This window comes from Aphanomyces invadans, assembly GCF_000520115.1.
Source record: "Aphanomyces invadans strain NJM9701 unplaced genomic scaffold supercont1.8, whole genome shotgun sequence".
Lineage (NCBI taxonomy): Eukaryota > Oomycota > Saprolegniomycetes > Saprolegniales > Verrucalvaceae > Aphanomyces > Aphanomyces invadans.
In genome coordinates, this window is record NW_008580153.1 from 344,541 (window position 1) to 358,617 (window position 14,077).

Here is a 14,077-nt window from a genome sequence, read left to right on the forward strand (position 1 = left end):
CGTTGTGGCTGTCGTGTGCCGCGTCCATAGCGCATGGGGATTGTCGCTGGGTTGTGAAACGGGCCGCTGGAAAGTAACCGACGACGGTTCCGTCGAGGGAGACTTCATGGCAACCGAGACGGCGAGTTCCGCCACCCCAACGTACAAGAGCACTCTGGTCGAGCTCCAAGATCAGCTGCATGGTGTCATGAAACGAGGCACGCAGGCCCAAGTCGCCAGAGCACACAACCACCTGGCCCACCATTACGTCGCTGGTCGGGAGTTTGAGTTGGCCATCGAACAGTTTGAGCGAGAGCTCGACATTCGCAAAGAAGCAGGGGGTGTGTCCCAATGTGTCTGTCCTTCAGTATTGTGGTGAACTGACCACCTCATGCAGAGCCTGTCGCCCAGGAAGCGTGCTTCAACAACATCGGCAGCATGTACTTCGAATCGGGTCGCATCGACCTCGCGATCGCGTGGTTCACTGAAGCTCTCACGTTGGCGACTGCCAGGGCTAATTCAAGAGCCATGAACCTCGCCCGTGTCAACTTGGCATTGGCTCATCAACGGTCCAAGCAATTTGTACAATCGGGCCAATTCGCAGCGTTGGTCGTCGATGCAAAGGTCGTCAAGTCTTTGTCGGCCTTCCTACTGATTGATGCGCCGCAGGAGCCAGATACGGCCATCCTCATTCCCGCCCTGACGAGTACGATGGACTGTGGACGGTATTGTCTCCATCAGGGCACCTCACATGTCGATGATAGTACTTGCAACATCTGAACAAGGTAGCAAGCAGCTACCCAAAGCCATCGAGCATGCCACAGCCGCCCTGGCACTAGCCGAAGCGCGTTGCGATAATAAACTCGTGGAATGGTACGTTGGGCGCAGTGGAATAGCGTCAAGTCCATGGTCTCACACGTCCCGTCAGCTGCCTCAACAACCTCGCGGCATTCGTGTTTGAGGCCAAGAACTTTGACGTGGGGCTCACACTCTTCGAGCGGTGTCTATCCGTGGCGTCGACTGCGAAACATCAAGCCATCGCACTGTACCACATGGGCGTCTGCTCTGCGGAACGGAACGAAATCTCCATTGCAGAAGAGCATTTCACGCGGGCTATTGAAGTGGCCAACAGTTGCAGCGCGCCGGCGCTCGCTGCCCTGGTGTGTGGCGCGGAAATCTCATGAAGACACAGAGTTCAGTTTGACTGCTGGATAGGCTCAAGGATGCCGGGGGATGCTCAACTTTTCGAGAGAAAACCTCTACGACGCGCATGCAGATCTCATCCTAGCACTACAAACGGCGCGGTTTGCCCGAAGTCCTGTCGCCGAAAGCCACATCGCAACCCAGCTTGGCACTGTCCACGTCATGGAGTCGAAGTTTGACGAGTCGGCGGCGCATTTTGAGGCAGATTTGGCCATTGCTACAACACAGGACGACAAGTACGGGCAGTTGCGAGCCCATTGTAATCTCGGGGTGAACTACCTCCTCTCCGGCGATTCCAGCCACGCAATGCATCATTTTCGAACCAACTTGGTCGGGTTCCATCGAAGGATGTATGAATTGCTGACATCAGGCATCGGAAGTAGAAAATAGCGACGGTGCTGGGCGACAAGAAAGAGCAAGCGCTCGCGTATTTTGCCATGGGAACCGCGGCGACCGAAATGAAGCGCCGCGGCATCGTACGATTCATCTCGATTCCATCTCTCTTGAACGCAAATGCAATGCTACGTAGTCGATCGAGTCGACGGATGAGCCACTGCAGCTCTTCCTACGGCAGAAAAAGTACGCTGGCGAAGCTGGCGACCGACGCTTGGAGGCACTCGCGAGCAAGTACGAACGCCACGCGCTAGCTCCGTGACATGGACCGACATGGATGACGTAGAGCGATGGTGAACGTACACGACAAACAGGGCGCGTACGAGAAGGCTCTCGCGGAATGTGAACACCTCATGGCGGCGGCCAATTCCGTCGGCGATGTCTCTCTCATGGCAGAGAGCTACTCGACGATGGCAAGTCTGCTGTCGTCGCAGCTGACACTCCTCATCCAGCGCGGAGGGAGTCGGTTCCAAGACACGGTCAACCAACTCACCCACAAACGCGACGACGTGTGCGCCAAGTACAAAGCTCTTTACGACACGGGCAAACTTCATGCCACGGTGCATCGGCACCCTGTCGATCGTGTCGTGCACGTGCCGATCGAATGAATAATCGACGGCGTTCCCTGGACCGACCATGCTTGAACGCTATGCCTGTTGAAATGCATGCTTGAATCCACCGAGAGGATGCACACTGGGGCAACATCTCGGCGACCGATCGGGAAACGGCATTGACGGCACTTGCCAGTGGCCTACAATTCCACCGAGCCAAGCTCTTGGTCGATGGCTTGCAACGTGGCGAGCCCAAACCCTTGGATCTTTGTCATGGGCGGCACGTGGTCATCGATGTCTTTCCACTTGTACGTGTCCGGCTCCATCACAGGGTTCACTCGAATTAAATGGGCTTGGAACTCGCCCGTGTCTGCCAGGGTATGGATCGTTCGCTTGATCATTTTGAGGAGAACGTGTTCGCTCTGGATGCGCACGGACGGCACCTGTACACACCACGTCGCAGTCATACACCGGGAGCGTTGTAGCCACGTATGTAGACGAGAGTTGTGGTACCCTTGTGCCGCATCCAATTTCGAGAACGACTAGTCTCTTCGTTTTGTCTTTGCACAGCGCCTAGCATGGTGGCGACCATGAGATTCGCATTTGCAACACAGGTCGAGTCGTTAACGCACTTCTTGAACGTGACCGATCCATGCATTGTACCGGCGCTACAGATCCACGAGGCACATGAGCATGGGCACGATGAAGTGCAAGGACAGTGACGGGTGGGGCGAGCCACGCCCCCCGTAAAACTCTCGGAAGGGCATACTTCATCCTGTCGGTTCGGAATCCAGTTGTTATCGTTAAACATGAGCACGTTCGGCCGCGCAGGACCGGCACACACGGAGCACGTCAGTCCTCTGCAGCCATGCAGCACATCCCTCCCTTAGGTTTTGGTACACATGTTCAGGCAAAAATCAACGCACTGCGCGGCGTCGGTGTCCACGGCCCGCATCGTGTTCAGGTCGATGTTGAAACGAAAGGGCGGTGGCAGCGTCCAAATCCGGCGAGAACACGACTCGTCAGCGCATTGCCAGTTCTAGAAACCCCTCGATGACCACCCCCTTGGTTGGAAGACCTCCGAACGTACCTCCGTGTTGCCATGAATTTCGTACACTTCGTTGGGCGTAAAAAACTTCAAAAAGTGAGCATCCACCTACCACCAAAGGCTCCATGGACGGCATGTACGCGATGGATGAGGCAGACGTGGAGTACGTTGGATGTGAATGAGAAGAACGGATCAGGAGTCGATTCGTCGTTGCCGTGGTTGTCCGAGCTGGGCTGGTCCATTGCCTTGGCGACGACTCTCGCCTTCCATCGCTGGAGGATCGCGTAACCAGCATGGGGAGTGGTGTCCCGGTACATGTTGAAGCAGTCGCCCCAAAACCCATAAAACACAGGCAGGTCATCACGAATCTACGATCCAACTCATCATTCACGTCACAGGACTGGCAACGCGCACCCAGCATGGGTCACAAAGATCGTGGTATTCCAGTCCCATCTTGTTGTACGCATCGACGTTGGCAATGTCCCTGCAAACGTGGCGGTATGTGACCCACGTGCTCCTTTTCCGACGCATGCATGGTGGACCTACATGTACACGGGCAGGCCAGAGTCCGCTGTACCACCCGTCCCATGAGGACCGCCAAAGGAAGGTCGATACCTGAGAATCCAGCCCCCGTCATGATCAAGAGATAGTCGGCACCACGGATCTTCTCTACCAAAGTCCCTTCGTGCAGTCCTCAAGGATATCCATCATGCACGTACCCGCCGCTTCGCGGATCTTTGTTGTCGCCATGGTCGAGTGGCGCGCGGGTTGGTGCACTCGTTAAGTTCGACTGATCGAACCATCGATACGAGGTGGAAATGTCGACAGGTCGTTCAAGAAGATCGACACCGGCCATGCACTCACAGCGCCGGCTCGTCCCCAGTGCGCTGCACATAATGGTACGTGGGTATGCACATCAAGTCAGCGACGAAATTCTGTCGCGATGGCCTCAAATACGACGAAAGAATGAATGGAACAAGACAGCAATGGTCGCTACGGAGACGAGCAACAACCCACCCACGTGATAAATGTGCGAGTGGACTCGACGTTTCCGTGAATCGATGGCTCTATTTCGCCCAACACCGTCCTTCTCGACCGGTTGGCGAAGGTTTAGTCCTCTAAGCAGCTCGGTCGGTGGCAAGGATGACGGTGTTCATGTGGTGGTCCATCACGGAGAGTGCAGCAAGACCCGTCGATGGGATGTGCTGCAGCGTCGGCGATGGTGTTGCGTCGGCATCCATCGGATTTATACGAATGTGGCGGACTTGGTTGGTGGACTGCGTTTTTTCCTCGATATCCCTCGCGACCATTTCGCACTCCATCCGAACACTCGGTACCTACGCCGCAACCAGACGAGTTCATGAGCTGTCTCGTCAAACTGCCACCGTTGTGACCGTACTCGCATGCCGCATCCAATTTCCAACACGACGAGGCGCTTACTTCGGTCGCGGACTAATGCCTACGACGCGTATCGCACGGTGGTGGGCAAGACGATGGATCACTCACCTCTTCCACAGCCGCTTCCCACGCAACATACCGAGCCTACTTCGCGAGAAACATCATGATGCGCCGGCGTCATGACGACGCCACCTCATCTCGATCGTTTGGAATCCACGATTTGTCGCCAAACATGAGAACATTCGGTCGAGCTGGACCGTGGCATTGCGGACATTGGAGAAATCTAGGAGGGACAGAGCATGCTTTCAAGGAAGGTGGTGATCATGCAAACAAATCACGTACGGTGGCAAGGGACTGGGCAGCTGAGCCAGCATGGACGCCTTGTCGACAGTGAACCGAAAGTCGCGGGGCAGTTCCCACGTGCCTTGGCATGGCGCCACGCCATCGGTCGCACCTGCGCATTGCCAGTACTACGAGCTCATAACCCTTAGCCAAACGTCGACTTTATCGGCCAACCTCGGTGGTCCCGTGGATTTCGTACACTTCGTTGACCGAGAAGTGTTGGTGGAAGTGGGCGTCCACCTATGTCCACACGTCCAGCCCCGTGCACAACATGGCGGTTCGTACGTTCGACGAATACACAAAGAATGGATCATTCGTGACATCTCCGACGTGAAATTTGCTGGACTGGTCAGCCAAAAGGGCGGCCATGATCGCGCCGCCACCCTTTGCACACACGAGCTCCTTCCACTTGCGTAGAATGTCGTATCCGGCGTGGCCCTTTGTGTCGCGGTACATGTTGAAACAGTCGCCCCAAAATCCATAAAACAGCGGGAGATTCACATGGGCCTACTCGTCAAAAGGCGATTCGTGACGAGCGCGCAACAAGAACGCAATTCTCACTACCAGTTGCGCATCGCACAAGTCGCGGTACTCGATGTCCATGGCCTTGTACGCCGCCACGTTGGCAATGTCACTTTCGTTCCTCGTTAGTCATGGAAGGTGACGTGTGGACCTAGATCGTACTTGTACACAGGTAGGCCCGAGTCCGCTATCCCATCATCAAGGGTCACTGACTAGCTTCGTTCATCCACGTGCCACCGAATCAATACCTGAAAAGCCAGCGCCAACCGCCACAAGGAGGAAGTCGGCCGATAGAACGTCGTCTAGCGCACACATTGTCTGCGTTGTCAGCACGGACGATCCATCGTCGTCGGACACACCTGCCGCCGCGCGGAGTGCCGCGTCCATTGCAAGTGAAAACTAAAGTGTCAATTAAGTACGAATGGCCTTTCGTGCGAAAAAATGAAATTTGTTTCGTGATTTGGCAAGTTTTATGAAAAATGGACCTCACTTCAATTCAGAATCGTCGCTGGCAAAGGTACCCCACATCAACTCGATGGACGCGCTTCCGATGGCAGCGATCGTGACCGCCGCAGGTATGGTTGTCGCTTGAGGCCGCTCATGTGCCAAGGCCCAGTCTTCATCTAGAAAAGATTCTTCGCGCGGATATCTTGTTGGTTGCAGTCGGCGCCGGCTTTTCAGGTACTACCATCAGCGTTGGCGGTCCACATGATCAATATGACCATGTAGCGGACTCTGGTCTTCCTGTTTACAAGTACACTTGTGCATGAAGTTCATCTTCTTATACCGTTGCGATCACTACCCAGAGACCTTGCCAATGTCCAAGCATACTACGAGATGGGAGTCGACTACCAGGACCTGTGCGATCCGTATTGGGTACGCCCTCCACAACTCTCTGCGCTGCGGCAACTCCGCCATACCAAGATGACACTTGTAGGTGTACGAGGACTATTCTGTATTTCTCGGGTTCTGGGGCGATTCGATCAATCTATATCGGAACACAACCCCCCATCCAGGCTACGACATCCTCAAGCGATGGAAGGAGCGGTTCACAACGACGCTGGTCAAGGACAAACTCGCAGACAACTCCACCAACACAACAACTGCACCATTCTTCATCTTTACCTCAAACGTGAGTCGATTTTGTCGTGTTGTACAGGCATTCTTCCTACACTCAGTTGGAAACAGGTTGACTCGCATTGCACTCGCGGCTTTGCCAAGAACGAAGTGTACGATGTCCATGGCAATACCGACGTACGATCGCCGCACCAAATCATTCGACGTGTTAACGTTTGCAGGACTGGCAATGCGCGGGCCTGAAAGAGAGATCTCCTCCATGTTCCACCAACATCTTGACACTCCCGCCCACCTATCGCTTCGATGTTGACCCAAAGACGATGCTCGTGCACGACACGACCTCGCCCATGTACGTGCTCCACGTGTCCTTCGACAGCACGTTGCTGCTGACAAGAGATGTGGGTAATGGCGTAGGTTCGAGTGCCCTCAATGCAAAGGTCCATTACGCCCAAACGTTCTCATGTTTCGCGACAAGCATTGGATTCAAAATCAAGCCGTGGCTGTATGTGTGCCACTCAGTTGGACCATTTCACAACGCTGAAAGATCGCTGTAGGACCGGTATCACGCGTGGGAAAATGCAGTGCTCGAAGTGCTGGAAGAGAACCCGACCAAGCGTCTGGTTGTCCTCGAGATTGGGTGCGGCACGCGGGTTCGTCACATGGGATGCAGCTCTTGGTAGGTCATGCGTGCGCGGAATGCGTAGGTACACACTGTGCGTCACCACTGCGAAGAGCTTGTCCAAGCTGTACTGGAGGCCGGTCATGGCCAAGCTACGCTCATTCGCGTCAACCCAGAAGTAGACGACCCCGACGAGTCCGAAGTGGCGTATCCTGTCCTGATCAACATCCACGCGACTGGACTCGCGACGCTGCAAGCTATAGATCGGTGCATTCAAAGCGGTCTTGTGTCTCAAAGCTAGGCACCCTGTGTCGGTGGCTGCATGTGTTTGCGTGGAAAATGTGAGAATTGAATACCGTTTACGATCAAAGGCGCGATGTGTCGCTCATGTTCACGTCAGTACCGTCAACCAATGCTCGAACGGGATGCATTGGTCGTCGGCCTTTCTGTCCACCATATTTACGTGTGCATAGATGCCACTGCATCGACTACTTAGGACGTAGTGGAACATTTGCAAAGATATGGCTGACCTCAAGCGCTTAGATGCATCATATATCTCGAGACAATGTGTCACGTCATCTGCATCATGATGGCGCGAGCATAGCAGTTCGGTGCATCCGACGAGAGGCTGGGTTGGTCAGGGCTACAACCATGCCGATTTACTTACCCAAATGTGAATGCACCCCCCACACCCAGCTCCTTCGTCCTGCGATGTCGCCGCTCCCACGACGGATGGCTCACAGGTCGACTCGTGTCTGCTCGCGCGTCGATTTGGCAAGAGCAATTACTGATTTAACACTAATTTGAGGTGCAAACACAGTAGAAACCATGGATGGAATATAGTGTTGAAGTAGCCCGTCGTTGAATGAACTCATCCGGATAACCCATATGTCATACGGATACTCCATTCGGTGCTCAGGACAAAGGGTGGTACAGTATTTGTTGAGTTTTTCAACGGCGTGCCGAAGATCTCGAGGCCGTCCGATGGTGTCGAAGAAGAGGTTCCAGTTCCAGAAGTCCGCCGTGGCCGACATACACGCGTCCAAAGAGGACATTCCAATTCTGTCTGCACCGTGGCATTCCTCTTGGATATTCGACTGGCCCGGCGTCGACATCCACTACCACGGGGATGGGTCAGCTAACCCCAACTTTTTCAGACGGCGAGCTCTGGCGGACCGCGAGGAACACAACTTTCTTCCTCGACTGAAGACGATCAATAATCCAAGGAAGCAGTACAAGGACATCATTTACATCCTGCTCAACATGAGATGGGTGCCGTTTGGCATCCTCTACGCTGTGGTGTACTTTGCCATGTGTGCCGTCTTTGCTCTACTCCTGACGGCGTGCGACGACTTCGGCGACTACAGCGACTTTCGAAGCAACTTTGACCTGAGTTTCCAGACCATGGCCACGATTGGGTTTGGCGTGTTGTTTCCCAAATCGAGATGCAGCAACTATGTCATCACGGTAGAAGCTATTGTGTCGTTGCTGCTCACGGCCGCGTTGTCCGGTCTCGTCTTTGCCAAGTTTGCCAAACCCAAGGCGAAGATGGCGTTTTCTGTCGTATGTTGCGTGCAACCGTACGGTAAAGATAAACTCGCGCTCGTGTTCCGCGTGGCTAACGCGACACGAAGCACGGACGTGACGACGGATGTTGTCATGGATGCCACTTTCAACCTCCACTTGATGCGCATTGAAAAGTCGCTCGGTGCGGCGGGCAAGCTCGTCATGCGGCAATATCCGCTCAAGCTGTTGCAGTCCAACTTCATCTCGTTTCGCATGGCCGTGGCACTCGTGCACGTAATCGACGCCGAGAGTCCGCTGCATGGGTTGACGGAAGACACGCTCAAAATGTCCGAGATGATTTTCCAACTGTCCATGACCGGTGTCGACTCGACACTGCAAGACACAGTCATCGAACGCCGCATGTACACGATCGACATGGTCCAGTGGGGCCAAAAATTTGCCGAGATGCTGCACTTTGACGAAACAACGATGGTGGTGTCGGTGGATTTTGCAAAGCTCAGTCAAATCGTGCCTGCGCCTATCGTGGTAGCCAAGGTGCGGAACCACCGAGGCGAAGGACACCACAACTCGGCACCTACCACGCGGCCGGGACTTTGTCACGCACACACAACGGACCAGTTGTGCAAGCCGACGCCAAAAATGACATGGTCGTCGTCACAACGAGCAATTCGAGTCAAAGAAGGAGATGTGTCAACACCCACAGGCAACATGGAACCGCTGTTTGAACCGTTGCTGCAGCCGTCTGTGGGGACGCAGCGGATATTGCGAAAACGGCGACCGTCCAGCAGCATGGGCGGTCTCACGGCGGACCAACTGGTGCATTTGCATCAACAACTAGCTGGCGACGTCATGCTGCCTGTGTCAATACCCCCGTCAGGAGATGTCCACGATCTCCTTCGACAGAGCGACGACTATGCGCTCGAGCGAGCGGAAGACCGGTTGCTGAGTCGGTCCATGAGCGCAGGCAGCGATCGCTCGATTGAGATTACCAACACGCCGCGCTTTGTCCGCGTCCACGCAAAGAACGTGCCCGTGTCGTACTCGTTCTTGAGTTTCTACTACACTGCGCTCCACATGAAGTGGCCGCGCATTCTGTTGATGATCCTTGGCTCGTCGGTGGTGGTGAATGTGGCGTTTGGGCTGCTCTACTACATGAACGTATGTCGTCCTTCTGCGACGTCATCGTCTCACTCGATCCGTAGTATGACCAACTGGTTGTACACCCGGACGTGGCGAACGGAAGCCATCCGTTTGAAATCGCGGTCTACATGAGTTTTCACACGTGGGCGACGATTGGATATGGTACTGTCGCCCCCAGCCCCGACCACTACATCAACAACGTGTGGGTGGCAGTCGAGTCGGTGTTGAGCCTCGTATTTATCACTATATTTACAGGTACGCGACATCCAGTCGACGAGACTCTTCCCACCCCATGTAGGCATTGCATGGTCCAAGTTTGCCCGGCCCCGCGCGCACATTCACTTTTCGGAAAAGATCGTGCTTTCCACGTACCACGGCCACCGATGCCTGCTCCTTCGGGCCGCCAACACCCGGCACCACGGCGACATTCGGGAAAGCCATTTTCGGTAACGTCGATATCTCGTTGGGACAGATGGAACGAAACGATGGTGTAGACTCGGCGTGGTGCTGACCAACTTGAAGACTGGGTTGCGGCAGATGCAGGATGTTCCGCTGGTGATATCCCAGTGGCCGTCGATTTTGCTCCCCGTCACGTTGGTGCACGTCATTGATGAAAACTCTCCGTTTTTTCAATTCCAAACGCCCGACGACTTGTCGGCGTACCGTGTGTCCGTCATCGCGCTGTTTACAGGTACCAACTGCGGTCGCTTCAACGCGTCCCGACGATTCACTCGACCACGTTCTTCTTGGACAGGACTCGACAGCACGTTTGCCGAAAACGTGTACGCTCGAAAGATGTACTTTTGGGACAACTTTGTCATGAGCAAGCACTTCGAAAACACCGTCGATTTTACCCCCGACTCGGTCACGATCGACTACAACAAGTTCGACACGCTCGTCGACGACGATGTCCCGTTTCACTTGCATGTGTAGGTTGGTCGGAATTCCCCAGTCTGTAATGTACAATAAAGTTGACGTGTAGTGACGAGGCGCAGGACGTGCTGCTGCCCATGTCCGTCCACCTGCACAGGGGCGGCAACCGTCCACACTGTGTTACGCGGACGGATTCGGCAACCGTCCATTGTCGTAGGAACCTTTTGCCCTGGTCCATGTTCCTGCAAAGAGGCAAAGAGGAGGCACGGATGCAACTGGCATGACTTGAAATAGTGTCTTGGCGCGACAACGCATCGCGTGAGCTCGCGCCAGTGCCGACGGCGTTGAGATGACAACATAACGCGGACTTTCAAGGTATATTTCACACATCCCGGAACAATCGAACGGGACACAACTTCGTCGATCGAAGGTGTTGGACTCAAGAAGGGCGTTCTGTTGTATTCAAAGCGACAGATACATGATGTCAAGAGGGTGCCCGAAGCGTCGTCTTTGTTTGTCATTATATAAACTTTCACTACCAACGGGAAAAGCCACCACGTCCGCCGCCACGGCCACCACGGCCACCGCCACGACCCCCACCGCCGCCATACCCGCGCAGGTTTTCCAACTCACGGGGCACTTCCTGGCCGGCTTCCGACAAAATACGAATCATGTCGCCAGCAATGCGACCGTTCTCCGCCGTGAAGTACGACACTGCTGTCCCCTTCATGCCGGCACGCGCCGTTCGCCCAATGCGATGGATGTAGTCTTCAATGTTCTTGGGCATGTCGAAGTTGATGACATATCGAATGTCCTTGATGTCAAGCCCGCGGGAGGCCACGTCAGTCGCGACAAGGATTTGCGCCTTGCCTTCCTTAAACTCCTTGAGCACCCAATCGCGCTCTTCCTGCGACTTGTTGCCGTGGATCGCCCGGGTCGCATACCGCGTGCCCTTGAGGTTGCGGCAGAGTTCGTCCGCACCGCGCTTGGTTTCGCAAAAGATGATAATGCGGCCGCCTTCGTACACGTCGCGCAACAAATCCATGAGGGCGCCGTACTTGTCCATGTCAGTCATGACCTTGACCACTTGCGTGATGTTTTTGTTCGCAGTCAACTCCAACGACCCAACCGTGACTTGGATAAAGTCGTTCAAAAAGTCGTGGGCGAGCGACACGATCTCCTTCGGCCATGTCGCCGACCACATGAGCGTCTGTCGGTCGGGGCGAATCTGGCTCACAATCTTGCGCAATTGCGGTTCGAACCCCATGTCCAGCATGCGATCGGCTTCGTCGAGGACGAGGTACGTCACACGGCGCAAGTTGGTCTTGTTGATGTTGAGCAAATCGATCATACGCCCGGGTGTGCTATCCGTCGACTGTCAGAACTAGAATCCTCCCAATCAAGGTGCCATACCAAATGCAGATTTCAACGCCGCGCGACAAATCTTCAATCTGACCACGCTTGGGGACACCACCATACACGCATGTGTTCTTGATCTTCGAGCTCGACCCAAACTTGTCGCATTCCTGCTTGATCTGGACGGCCAATTCGCGAGTCGGCGCAATGACAAGCACAATGGGCCCGTCACCAGGTTGCAAATACGGCTAATGAAGCAGCACAAGCGTGAGGTTAGCACGGAAACCCCATCGCGCCGAGGGACGATGGAAATGCACGCGATGCAGGGGTGCGGGATGAGTGTGGGGTGTGTTGAACAGCTGCAATCGCCACCAAAGAGGCTCTCGATTGCATTGTTCGTTCGTGCATGAGCGCAAGTTGTTTGGTGCGTGAGATCATTTGGGATCCTACGCATGCAAACACGCGCTTCATCACACACCGTCGTTGGGGTTGTCGCAGTTCGACGCACTCAACGCACTTCACCCACACGCATCTACATAGCCACCCCACAGCGATGCACAGAGACCAGGGTGTGTCGAGGGCAGGTGCCCATAACAAAGACAACCAACTAGCCGTTGAAAGTAGCGACGTCCCGTGACGTACCTGTGCATTGATGTGAACGATGGCAGGCAGCAAAAACGCCAAAGTCTTCCCGGACCCCGTCGCAGAAATCCCGACCATGTCGCGACCAGACAAAGCCATGGGCCACCCTTGGCACTGGATTGGCGTGGGCGATGCAAAACCGAGGCGGACAACTTCGTCCAGCACGTATTCTACGACACCCCTGTCTGAGACAAGCTATCCACGTTTAACGGTAGTATGACTTACGAGGGAAAGATGCTTCTTCAAACGTTTCCACATGCTTCGGGACGCCCTTGCCGTTGACGCTGATGGAGTGCTTCGCGCGCCAGCGTACAGTGTCTTCCTCAGTGCGACGAGACACGTCCGGGTGTTCGTAGTAGAAGTTCTTTTCAAACACAGGAAGCTTCGAGAGATCCCACTGAATGTTCGTGTTCAGGTTGGCTCCCAAATCTCCACCACCGCCGAAGCCGCCGCCCCCTCCAAAGCCGCCACCCCCGAATCCACCGCCGCCGTATCGATCACCACCCGAACGGCCTCCGCCGTAGCTGCTGCCACCGCCATAGCTGCTTCCACCACCGTAGCTGCTGCTGCCGCCATAATCGCGTCGAGACGACGAATCGCCGTAGCGATCGCTTCCACCACCGTAGCTCGAGCTGCCGCCGTACATTGTCCCAAGATCGAAAAATGAACTCCCTCCACTCAATATCCAAACAACCCGATAAACCTCCGAAATATTATATTTGGCCGAAAATTCAACTTCAAAGGTCTTGCCTATGGAACAACCCTCAACTCTCTTTTTGTTCCTGCGGTTGTTGCTGTTCAAGACGGCATGCACATCAAGTGCGCTCGGATGATTAACGCGGTTGAATTGATTGTGGAAATTAGTGCCATTTGCGGTGAATGGATGATCTTGGAGGCGGATATCGAGTTGTTGGATCCGACCGACGGATGGTTGTTCATTTCGATGAAATCTTGGGTTTGAGAGGGATCCCTCCAATCAGGTTATGTTTGTTCGCTTGATTGGCTGAAATCTGCAGAAGTTCCAGAGGGTAGTCGTTGAGGTTCACTGGTACATTGGTGTGGATTGTTGTGAACGACTCTCCCAAAGGTGTTGTGGAGGGGTTCGCGATGAACTTGTGTTTCACGCTGAAGTGGCGTTGGTATTACGCGTTTGTGAGCTTTCGACGACGACAGTTCTTAAGCTGGTGCTCGTGTAAAAAGATATTCTGACCAATCAGATCGTGGAAATTGATTAATTCGCCAATGAGATTCGTGTGATTCGATTCTTGTTGTCAATATGTGGACGGGATATTATTGACTGTTTCAATTATCATGTGGACTTACTGTTAATCCATCCATACTTCAGTGATCCCCCGATTTTTCAACACCCTGAATATAATTTAATAGAGGTATCAACATCAAGGGCTA

General features: G+C 54.4%; 6 protein-coding genes across 11 annotated transcripts; 3 read left to right on the forward strand and 3 right to left on the reverse strand.

Moving 5' to 3' along the window:
* Positions 1-86: 86 nt before the first annotated feature.
* Positions 87-2,183, forward strand: H310_04862 (hypothetical protein; the record flags this gene model as incomplete). Its single annotated transcript, XM_008869391.1, has 9 exons — positions 87-320; positions 377-419; positions 492-685; positions 744-852; positions 908-1,139; positions 1,195-1,512; positions 1,566-1,658; positions 1,712-1,809; positions 1,862-2,183. The coding sequence occupies exons 1-9, from the start codon at positions 107-109 to the stop codon at positions 2,181-2,183; spliced, it is 1,623 nt and encodes a 540-aa protein (XP_008867613.1). The 5' UTR covers positions 87-106.
* Positions 2,086-3,966, reverse strand: H310_04863 (hypothetical protein). Its single transcript, XM_008869392.1, has 11 exons — positions 3,894-3,966; positions 3,790-3,843; positions 3,721-3,745; positions 3,589-3,658; positions 3,342-3,542; positions 3,217-3,282; positions 3,053-3,165; positions 2,896-2,986; positions 2,759-2,794; positions 2,640-2,699; positions 2,086-2,569 (listed from the first exon to the last, which is right to left on the reverse strand). The coding sequence occupies exons 1-11, from the start codon at positions 3,922-3,924 to the stop codon at positions 2,327-2,329; spliced, it is 990 nt and encodes a 329-aa protein (XP_008867614.1). The 5' UTR covers positions 3,925-3,966; the 3' UTR covers positions 2,086-2,326.
* A 179-nt stretch (positions 3,967-4,145) lies between these two features.
* H310_04864 (hypothetical protein) lies at positions 4,146-5,829 on the reverse strand. The gene is made up of 11 exons (XM_008869393.1): positions 5,796-5,829; positions 5,685-5,738; positions 5,599-5,623; positions 5,479-5,548; positions 5,200-5,421; positions 5,089-5,154; positions 4,915-5,042; positions 4,765-4,855; positions 4,681-4,716; positions 4,574-4,633; positions 4,146-4,511 (listed from the first exon to the last, which is right to left on the reverse strand). The coding sequence occupies exons 1-11, from the start codon at positions 5,821-5,823 to the stop codon at positions 4,293-4,295; spliced, it is 999 nt and encodes a 332-aa protein (XP_008867615.1). The 5' UTR covers positions 5,824-5,829; the 3' UTR covers positions 4,146-4,292.
* A 111-nt stretch (positions 5,830-5,940) lies between these two features.
* H310_04865 lies at positions 5,941-7,502 on the forward strand. 2 transcript variants are annotated; one of them, XM_008869394.1, is made up of 10 exons: positions 5,941-6,011; positions 6,064-6,117; positions 6,166-6,190; positions 6,243-6,312; positions 6,374-6,568; positions 6,625-6,690; positions 6,735-6,862; positions 6,928-7,015; positions 7,068-7,163; positions 7,218-7,502. In XM_008869394.1, the coding sequence occupies exons 1-10, from the start codon at positions 5,972-5,974 to the stop codon at positions 7,431-7,433; spliced, it is 978 nt and encodes a 325-aa protein (XP_008867616.1). In that variant the 5' UTR covers positions 5,941-5,971; the 3' UTR covers positions 7,434-7,502. The 2 variants fall into 2 exon arrangements, with proteins under 2 accessions (XP_008867616.1, XP_008867617.1); XM_008869395.1 differs by having other exon boundaries at positions 6,166-6,312.
* A 576-nt stretch (positions 7,503-8,078) lies between these two features.
* H310_04866 (hypothetical protein) lies at positions 8,079-11,242 on the forward strand. 5 transcript variants are annotated; one of them, XM_008869397.1, is made up of 6 exons: positions 8,085-9,817; positions 9,862-10,054; positions 10,098-10,245; positions 10,294-10,490; positions 10,554-10,732; positions 10,782-11,242. In XM_008869397.1, exons 1-5 carry the CDS (start codon positions 8,117-8,119, stop codon positions 10,730-10,732), a joined length of 2,418 nt encoding a protein of 805 aa, XP_008867619.1. In that variant the 5' UTR covers positions 8,085-8,116; the 3' UTR covers positions 10,782-11,242. The 5 variants fall into 5 exon arrangements, with proteins under 5 accessions (XP_008867618.1, XP_008867619.1, XP_008867620.1 ...); XM_008869398.1 differs by having other exon boundaries at positions 10,554-10,683; positions 10,733-11,242; XM_008869400.1 differs by having other exon boundaries at positions 9,862-9,961; positions 10,554-10,683; positions 10,733-11,242.
* On the reverse strand, positions 11,044-13,331 carry H310_04867 (hypothetical protein). Its single transcript, XM_008869401.1, has 4 exons — positions 12,896-13,331; positions 12,671-12,840; positions 12,086-12,276; positions 11,044-12,036 (listed from the first exon to the last, which is right to left on the reverse strand). Exons 1-4 carry the CDS (start codon positions 13,314-13,316, stop codon positions 11,208-11,210), a joined length of 1,611 nt encoding a protein of 536 aa, XP_008867623.1. The 5' UTR covers positions 13,317-13,331; the 3' UTR covers positions 11,044-11,207.
* Between the last annotated feature and the right edge of the window lie 746 nt (positions 13,332-14,077).